This window comes from Engystomops pustulosus, chromosome 5 (genome assembly GCF_040894005.1).
Source record: "Engystomops pustulosus chromosome 5, aEngPut4.maternal, whole genome shotgun sequence".
NCBI classification, from domain to species: domain Eukaryota; kingdom Metazoa; phylum Chordata; class Amphibia; order Anura; family Leptodactylidae; genus Engystomops; species Engystomops pustulosus.
This window is the reverse complement of record NC_092415.1, coordinates 176,210,123-176,220,528: the sequence shown is the minus strand read 5'-3', so window position 1 is coordinate 176,220,528 and position 10,406 is coordinate 176,210,123. Positions and strand designations below refer to the sequence as shown.

Here is a 10,406-nt window from a genome sequence, read left to right as displayed (position 1 = left end):
TTTTTCCCCAATGCACACGTGGTCATTCAGATTAACTGCTGCGGTTACCGTATTTTTCGGACTATAAGACGCAATTATTTAGTAAGAAAGAATCTTGCAAAAAAGTGCCTGCGTTTTATATATACAAGGTCAGGAGGATCCATCACTGCCAGACCCCCCTGTCCGCTGTAATGGAGATTGGGTGAAGCCCTGACATAGAGCTGCAGCCGATCTCCCAGAGAGGAGCCTCCGCACTGCTCTCCCCAGTGTCCCGACTTGGATATGCACTACCTACAGGACCTGCAGTGATGTCAGAATCATGTGACTGATCACGTTTCCTACATCACCACAGGTTCTGATACTGCCGAGAATGGGGACATTCTGCACTGGGGCAGGGTAAGAAGAAGAAGAGGGGGGAAGGGGGGGGTTGTGTGTCTTTGTTTATGGGTGTTTCTTATGTGTATAGAAGAGCTGTGTGTGTATTCATGTGTAGAGTAGTTCCATGTGTGTTCCTTATATAAGTATAGCAGAACTGAGTGTGTATTCATGCGTAGAGTAGTTCCCAGTGTGTTCCTTATGTGTGTATAGCAGAGCTGTGTGTATATTCATGTGTAGAGTAGTTCCCTGTGTTTTCCTTCTGTGTATAGCAGAGCTGTGTCTATATTCATGTGTAGAGTAGTTCCCTGTTTTTTTCTTATGTGTATAGCAGAGCTGTGTGTATATTCATGTGTAGACTTGCACCCGGTCAGTGTGTATTTCTGTATGTTGCAGTGCCCATTGTGTATAGCAGTACTTAGTGTATGTAGTAGTGCCGAGTGTGTTCCTATTTCTGTTTGTGTGTATATAGATGATCTGTGTGTATAAATGTATGGATGAAGCAGGCTGTGTGTGTAAATGTATGGATGAAGCAGAGCTGTGTGTGTAAATGCAGTGGCGTAACTAGGAGAGAAAGGGCCCCCTAGCAGGCTACTGCATGGGGCCCCCCTACCCACTTAAAAGATATACATATTAGTATACTCACACATGTGAGTCACAATCACATATAAATACACTCATGTGCACACACAGCATATACACACACATACAGTGCCATATGCAACATACTCACATACAGTGTATACAAACACCATATACACATCACAGATACTGCATATATACATCACAGTATATGTTATATACATATTATGCTGGAAAATGTGCAGTACAATATAGATATAATGGTGTACATCCTCCATTTTTTATTGTGTCAGGTCAGATGATTGGGCCCCCTGACACTGCAGGCCCCATAGCGGCTGCTATGGCTGCTACTGCTGTAGTTACGCCCCTGTGTAAATGTATGGATGTACAAAACAACTTGAAAAGATTTTTTATGTAGACCACATTGTGACTGGGTTTAAATCAAATGTAAACCGAAAAAAATTGTCCAATTGGGACACATGTATGGATGTAGTAGGGCTGTGTGTGCTTTGCTTAAGTGCGACCAACAGGGATATTTCAATTGGTGTAAAATATATTTTTCATTTTTTGGAAGCCAAAATCTGGGGTGCATCCCATAAGGAACGTCTTATAGTCCGAAAAAAATGGTACATAAAGCAATTTTGCCACCAGTCTTTATAAGCGAGCTCCTACACCTAGTGACCAGGCGTGCGACTCTTCAGGAGGGGTAGGGGAGATTGTGAAGGTTTTGCTTCCTTCAGCAATGTGATCTCAAAGTATCCCATTTCCACATGAAAACTGGACAGGAGGTGATCTGGTCCAAAATCTGCAATGAACAGATAAATTGATCTTGGATTTCGGGTAATATTTTAGATGCACATTGGGTGTTGGGAATCTACACCTGGGTGCCTTACAGCCATCATTACACCCGAGCAAAGTACACTTAATGGTTTTCCTGGGTGTTGCAGCTTTGTTTCTTTTGCTAAAATGGTCAAAGCATCATATGATATTGTGCTGGATTGTGTTGTATAATAAAGCTCCCCACCATTTACCTATCAGAACTTACTGCCATGCAATAAAGGGCTATGCCTACACATGCCATGCAAACTCTTGTTTTTATTGTCCAGCTGTTCCTTCCATGCCAAAACTATGCAAATTAGGCGGAAGTGCTTTTGGGGGTGGGGGGTGTTACAGAGCTCCTCAGGGCTCCAGCTCCTGAGCAATAACAAGTCCTCTAGTACACTTCCACCACACAGCGTGGACTTACTTCCTTCATAGGTTCATGATCTGTGACAGCATCAGCATCCTGGCGTCGCAGCTGTCACCCCGGTCTGACACTTTTATTGGCAAGTGTGAACTGCAGCCAAAGACAGACCTCGGTGCTGACCTCTATAGACACACATCATATCGCTTCTTATATAGAGGTCATCACTGAGGTCAGGCATTGGCGGAAACCCCACCGGAGTTGCACTAGCAGAGGTGAAACAAAGGGGGCGAATTATTGTTTTGTTTACCAAATTTCTGCATTCAAGCAGCTATCTGTACATTAATTGGATTGTCCGACTTGTAAAGACAATCTACAGCCCAGTGCAATTATATCTCTAAATCAATCATCCCATTATAAGGCACATATGTGACCTGTACAGAAAGGCTTTCAAACTAGAGTCCCGTGCGCCTCTTTAGACCCTTTACTAGTCACATGAAGTGAAATTCTGCCTTCTTATGACATGAAGTTATCAGAAATGATGTGCAATAATCAGATCCCAGCAGGCCAAGCCAACAATGGCCCCCAATAGCAGAATAATTCAAGAGAAATACAATAGTGCCCAAATTACTGGGCATCCATAACACAACACGCTTGCATTGGTTTGTAATGAAACATTAAATTTATGCACTTTTTTCTTTTAGAGAAATACATTTTGCCATTCTATATGATTTATATGATATATGCACTTCGGCAAATCTGCTGCCACACAAAGAAATAAGTACCACATGGTGTTATTTTGGGTACAGTCTCTCTAGAAGTTGGGGTATATGGTTGTGCAAAGGTTCCCCTGATAAAAGTAGAAGAAAATTGCCACTGGTTAAGTAACATAGTCCAAGGTGTCATAGAATGTGCTGGCATTAACAAGTCAAACTCTTCCTAATGCATATGATAGTATGATCATAACAAAATCTGCTGAAATGGGATAGTTATGGCCTGTTATTAGCATTCCAATACTATTACACAATGTATTACAGCAAAGACTCTGCAGTCAGCAGATACTGTAACAGCTTATACTGTAACATACACATCATCTGGCAACTGCTGGTGTAGGATTATATAAAAATGTGTGCTCACTGCATTGCTTTATATTAAAGGGATTGTCCCAGGTTTGCATGTTATGCTCTATCCACAACTGGTTGGTGAAGGTTCGACTGCTGGGCCTCTCACCGACTACAAGAATAGGAACCAGAGCCGTCAGGAGAACAGGGGTCCTCTTCTCAGTAATGGGTGAAGTGTTAGGACGAGCATGTGTTCAATACTATGGGACTGTCGGAAATTGCAGAGCACAGCACTTGTGTAATTCTGATGGATAGGGGATACTATGCAAACCATTTAAAATACCACATTTGCTACAATAGATGTGTAATATGGTCTTGGAAGTACAAATGTTCCTTTTCACTAGAGAAATCTAATTAAAAGGAACAAGGAGGAATCGTTGACTCTACTATTGGCTATTCTTGACAACCTTTGGGAAGAAAGTCTATAATATTAGCTGCCGTCCCCTTAATCCTTGTGCCTGGCAATAGGTTGGATGCACGCCGATCACACTGGGGTGTATGTGACAGCAATTCACCAATGTGCTGGATGGGAAAATCCCTTTAAATCACAGTAGCATCAGCTAGAAAAATAATAAAATAAATATCATTAGGATAAGGTGCCATAGAAAAGACTAGAATTATTCCTAGGAGGATGAATGATTTTATATGTTCATCCAGTTGTATCAGATCTTCTCGAGGTAAGAAAGATATTCCACAAGAACCAGCCCTTCTTCCTCCAAGGTTAAATCCAGGTAATCCTCTTCATGTTCAGGAATATCATCCAAGATGTCTTTAACTGGATCGATATCAGGTTCATTACAAGATGATGTGCTCGTCCCTAAAAAGAAACAGAGAGAGATACAGAAGATCCATTACTGAGATAAATGTTACATGAGTACTTGGACCCCCCACCATACATGAAGGAGGGAGCCTTATATTAGGACGCCTTTTCTGGTGATAGGTGGGGGTGCTAAAAGTCCAAATTAGGTGTTGCCTCTCTATATGTCTGTGCATTTAACCTCAGGGTTGTCACAAATCTTTAGAAAGTCCAAATATACAGCCCCAGGTGTTTTCCTTGACTTGACCCTTAACAGATTCAGATCATATGCAATACTCAATGTTTTTTTTATCCTTTTGCATAATATTTAAAAGTTTTTAAAAGGAACCTGTCAGGCCAATATGGGACACTAAACCATCCACAGGTCCTTATGGAACGTAGGTTTAGAGTCTCCAATCGCCTGTAGTCTCTGTGTGCCTGCAGTTTAAAAAAAAATTAAAAATGATACTTACCTCGGCCCAATGCTACCCACACCTGCACAGTCACACAGTGATAATCATGTGCTACACCCTGGCTTCACTGTGCATGGGTCGGGGGTACTGCTCTGGCTTCATTGAATTGCTGCAACTCAGAAACTGGTCCAATGGGCCTCATTGTACCCCTGTCTAGGTAAGTATTAAGGGTTTTTTTTAAATTGTAATAGTGGTCACAGAGGGACTAGCTAAAGGGATATCTGGGATACTAAACCATCAGTCCATAAGGACCGGTAGGTGGTTTAGTGTCAGTAATCGCCCTGACAGGTTCACTATAGATACACTATATAGGTAGAAGGAAGATTCCCAGGATTAGATCCCAATATTACAATACATTGTTCTAAGAACTCTACCTGTCAAGGTGTGGACTCTGCTTACAGTTAACCTCTATAAATTTTATACCTTAAGCCCTTAGACACAAGTTAAAATTTGTATCGGGTCTCCCTATTCCCAACCATCTCATACCATAACCACACATGCAGCTTTTATTGTTCTTGTTTGCATAACCCGAAACACACATCACCCCATGGAAGTTTCTTCTAGCTGAAAGTACATGGAACAAGTTTCTAGAACCTTAGCTCTATAATAACTATTTTTGACCCCCTGTATGCCTGTATCCCAGTAACAACCTGTAATGAATCCCCACTCTGGAGTACAGTCATAGTTGGGAGCCTCCCAATTTACAACATAAACCTCGCACAACTATCCAAAATGGTGTATTAAAGGGGTATTCTCATTTGGGCATTTACATTTAATTTTATTCATTTGTCATATGTAAACATTTCTTCAATTGGATGTTATTTAAAATAAGTTTCTGTGTGAAGATAATTTCTCATAAATGTAGTCATGTTGTCCTTTAGAAACAAGATAGCTTCCTCAGATACGACCACCCTGCAATCTGGCAGTGGTGGCCAGATATGCGCTGTTGAGTCCTGCCTGACCTCCTGGATTCAGCATTCATTACCACAGGACGGCTGTGGGACCTGCAGTAACTCCCGGACATTTCATATACAAAAACTTTTTGTTTCTTTGTGCAATCCCTCCAGCAGAAGTGGTCATATCCAAGGACACAGTCTTGTTTCTAAGGGACCATATGACTACATTTATGAGAAATTATCTTCACACAGGTAATTTTTTTAACCCCTTCACGCTCCGTGACGGATATATCCACCATGGAGCTGTGAAGGTTGTATGAAGAAGGCTCACGGGCTGAGCCTTCTTCATACAGAGATGGGCTTTGCTGCATATCGCAGCAAAGACCCATCGCTATCACCCGCCGGCGGCACTTTAAATTTGGCGGCGCGTGGGCGCCGCCATCTTACCTCCGATCGCCGCTCCCCTGAACGTCATCAGGGGGGGCGGCGATCGGTTGCCATGGTAGCCTCGGGTCTTCGTTTGACCCGAGGATACATGGCTTCTGCACATGCATTACAATGAGCCTGTGGCTCATTGTAATGTATAGTGAGCAGAAATGCCAAATACTGCAATACAGTAGTATTGCAGTATATGGCAGGAGCGATCAGACCATCTAGGGTTAATGTACCCTAGAGGGTCTAAGAAATAGTGGGAAAAAAAAGAAAAAAAAAAGTTTAAAAAATGTAAAAAAATATTAAAATATTAAAAGTTCAAAACACCCCCCTTTCCCTAGAACTGATATAAAATATAATAAATAGTAAAAATCACAGACACATTAGGTATCGCCGCGTCCCAAAATGCCCGATAAAAACGGTTATTGATGGCGGTGACCTCCAGAACGGCAAATGGCGCCCAAATGTCCAAAACGCGACTTTTACACCTTTTTAGATGACATAAAAAATGTAATAAAAAATGATCAAAATGTCGCACAGTCCTCAAAACGGTAGCAATGAGAACGTCGGCTCATTTCGCAAAAAATGACACCTCACACAGCTCCATGCGCCAAAGTATGAAAAAGTTATTCGCGTCAGAAGATGGCAACATTTTTTTTTTCTTTTTTGTACACATTCGTTTAATTTTTGAAAATGTATTAAAACGCAATAAAACCTGTATAAATTTGGTATCACCGCGATCGCACCGAACCAAAGAATAAAGTAGAGGTGTTATTTGGAACGAAGAGTGAAAGTCGTAAAAACTGAGCCCACAAGAACATGACGCACATGCAGTTTTTTTCAATTTTTACACATTTTGAATTTTTTTGCGGCTTCCCGCTACATGGCATGGAATAATAAATAACATCATGGGAAATTAAAATTTGTTACGCACAAAATAAGCCCTCACACAGGTCTGTACACGGAAAAATGAAAAAGTTATGGATTTTTGAAGATGGAGAGCGAGAAATTAGCGAAAATACCCTGCGTCCTTAAGGGGTTAATAACATCTAATTGAAGAAATGTATATATGGCAAATTAATGAAACTGAATATAAATGCCCATACGAAAATACCCTTTTAACTCTAAATTTACTACCTAGCGCTCTCAGCACCCACACAAAAAACTGCTGCCACCACCCACATTTTTTACTTGTACTAAGGCGGCTGTAGGCTCCTGATGCACAACTCACACTAGTCGATCACACATGATATACAATACAAGAAATAAACTTGTTAATGTAAATCTCTTCAAAAGCTTAGATTTGCTAAGGCCAAGAGCAGAGACTTATTAAGTTTTAAAATTTTATACAGTGCACACTTAAAATATACGCTTGTCAGGTAAAAGGTTGCAAAACAATAGACATACAATACATACAAACAGTTATAAAATAAAAACGGGTAACTGTACTAATGAAATATCTCCAGTTATATGCGCCATTGGCGTTTAGGCAGAAGGTCCGCGCAGCCTATCCATGTGAAATGAATTACCCAAAACACTGACAAAGGGGTTCCCTGGACTCACTAATTTAAATCCAGTGGCCGTTTGCTCCCATCCCCTGACTGTTTACCCCCTCCCTTAAGCAAGGATGATTTTTATGACAACCCCATAATATTTGATTGGAAGATGTCATAACCGAGCCTTTGCCTGCAATCATCTGGGTATCTCGTTACCTCTCCCCCCATACCAAACTTGGGATGGCTAGGCCTGAGATTAAGGGTTTTATGTCATTTGACCAGGTTTCCTCATAGCTAATTTCTTGAAATTGAAAAGGCAGCTAAAGTAATCCCTTAACCCTACCCTGTAAACGGGAATCATAACCATAAGTTATGTTCAAACTATTGGATAAATATAGCTGTGACGGGACTTGACCTATTGTTTAATTTCTGTGAACTCTTTGGACTCTTGAAATGTTATGTGCATGCGATTTATATAGGAAACATGTCTATATATTATTAGGGGGGAGGTCATACAGTATCCTGGAGCCTCGCACAGGCCAGATATATAAATACACTGGTAGACATTGTGTAGCCGCTCCTCGGTGCAGCGTCTGGAGGAGGAGAGGACATTGTTTACCCTGTGGAGGAGGGGGGGGGGGGGGGTTTAGAGCACACCCACTTATCATGTATTACTCTACCCGCCCATGGGCTGAAGTGAAGCCCATGCAGTTAGGGGTTGTTGTCCTGAGTGTTGTGTTTTGGAAGGAGCGAGGATCTGAGGCTGCTGCCAGATACTGAGGCTGGGGTGAAGATGCAATGGGGCTAAGAGAATAGTCTGGGGATGTTCTTGTCCGGGAGCTGAGTTGAGGCCATCTCCTGCGATATCTTTGTATAAGGATTACAAATAAAGAAACAAACCCACATCTGGATAGTCTGGATACTGTATTAAAAACCCTTGGACGTACTCTGTCATAATGGGTTTCTACTGTCTCTGGATTTGATTACTGGTGGAAAAGCAAGAAATCGAATTTTCCCATCCCTTGACGCCTGGTCCAGGAAATGTGCTTGGAAAGAGGTGTCAATGATCACACTCTCTGTCCACGTAGGCTTCCCTACAGTCTTTTTACAAACATAGACCACCTGGGGTCCCTGGGCACCACACAAGCATTCCTTATGGCAACTACTTATGGCTATTTTTCTTATTTTTTAACACACAACCTATTTCCCTAATCCACCACACTCAACAAGTGCTATAATTTGCTGGCAGCATGCTTCAAATATTTGCATGTGATTTTTTAACAGATCTTTATTATCTCTCTTCATTATACAATTTTCAAGATATTCCCATTTGGATCCTTATGCTAATGAGGCAGTTGAGGTGCACTGCCTACATCACTTGCCTATTTCTGTAGAGTCACCCCATTCTTCTCATAAGAAGAAGTATTCTTATTTGTTGCTCAGAAACGGGGCTCACGAAAAGTCTTATTAGCATGCAAATAAAAATTGGAATTTCTTAGAAACTGCATAATTCTTGTGAGAGATGGTAAAGTCCCATTAACGGAAGTTTAGTCTTCCTGACTACTCATTGTATACGGTAGTTTGAAACCAAATGTTTGAGATATAATTTTGTAATATTCTTTTTATGCTTCCTTTGGTTTCCTATAACTAAGTCCTGCTGATTTTGTTTGGCACATACTAGGCTCGAGTTGCCACACATTCCTGATTAAAAGCCGATTGTAATTGTTTATTTTTTTCCATAAACAAAGAATGTTAATTTTTTTTTACTCTACCTGCTGACTCTGAAGAAGATGCAAGGGGATCCTTTGACGTGGAGGAGTTTTCCAGGTCTTGGAGTAGGTGAGGGGGGAGAATTCCTTGGTGATGAGCCAGAATCTGAGACGCTAATTCCACATTACCCATAAAAAGCTGGAGAGCTGCCTTAGCTGCCTCAGGAGAGAACCCAATATACACCAGCTAGGAAATGGAGAGATGGAGAATTTTAATATCAATATTTTTTAAAATAAAAAAAAAGCAAACATTTTTTCCATCAGACACAGTAAAGTTTCTGTTGGAGATAGAAACAATAAACATTAAGATAATTGAATAAAAAACTAGAACATATACAGGTTTTAATTTTTTTTTTTTTACAAAATTTTAAGTATGGTGGTGTTCAATCCCCTAATAGTCCATTAAGTATCATGCAGCTAATGTCATTTATAATAAAATTCTGTTTTTGGAGTCTATAGTTGGAACTCGCCTATTTATTATAATGGATGTGTAATGTATGATAATGGAATCTGTAATACTGGATGCTGGTAATCTACTGAATTTTGGCTGAAGGCTGTAATGACCAATTGTAAGTTGTCTGCAGTGAAGCTTTATTGGTCATCCTTGTTCCCTTCTAAACCCACATTTTTTATAATGCAATCCAATCCAAAATGTCCGAAGTTACACTTATAAATAAATGATAAAATAAACAAAACTCAATGCCATTAATCAAAAAATGGAGCCAAAATAGATTGGTTTTATGATTCACAAAATATTATAAAGTATATTATATTATATTATAAAGTAGGTGGAGTTATCTCCAAGATGACCAACATGATATTACAACTCCCATAATCCCTCAGTTATGAGAAACTCCTCCTCTCCTCCTCTTATGCTTTGCTCCTAGTGATGATGTAACAGACTGTCCTCTTCTGTTACCATAGTAATGATGCGTGTAACTGCCATCACTGTATAGGCAGTCCTGGGGTTACATACATACAAACCATAGGTTTGTTTTTAAGTTGAATTTGTATGCAAGTCGAAACTGTATATTTTATAATGGTAGATCCAGACAAGAAAATTTTTGCCCCAGTGACAATTGGAGTTTCAAAATTTTTTGCTGTAATTGGACCAAGGATTATTAATAAAGCTTCATTACAGACACCTTACAACTGATCATTGCAGTCTGGGACTATACTAAAGCATCCAGAGAGCTTCACCAGAGGTCACAGTGGGCAGAGGGTCTGTCTTTAACTATGGGTTGTCTCTAAGTTGGTTGTACTTAAGTAGGAGACCACTTGTGCCCACTAAGATGACATCTCAC

The 10,406-nt window shown here is 40.4% G+C and overlaps 1 protein-coding gene across 2 annotated transcripts in view; it reads right to left on the bottom strand.

Moving 5' to 3' along the window:
• Positions 1 to 2,782: 2,782 nt before the first annotated feature.
• NUB1 (negative regulator of ubiquitin like proteins 1) overlaps positions 2,783 to 10,406 on the bottom strand; it is a 70,358-nt gene continuing 62,734 nt past the window's right edge. For both annotated transcript variants that reach the window (XM_072153885.1, XM_072153886.1), the window contains 2 exons: positions 9,106 to 9,289; positions 2,783 to 4,057 (listed from right to left, as the gene is read on the bottom strand). In XM_072153885.1, coding sequence (XP_072009986.1) covers positions 3,903 to 4,057; positions 9,106 to 9,289 — 339 coding nt within the window. In that variant the 3' untranslated portion in view covers positions 2,783 to 3,902. The remainder of the gene's footprint in view (positions 4,058 to 9,105; positions 9,290 to 10,406) is intronic.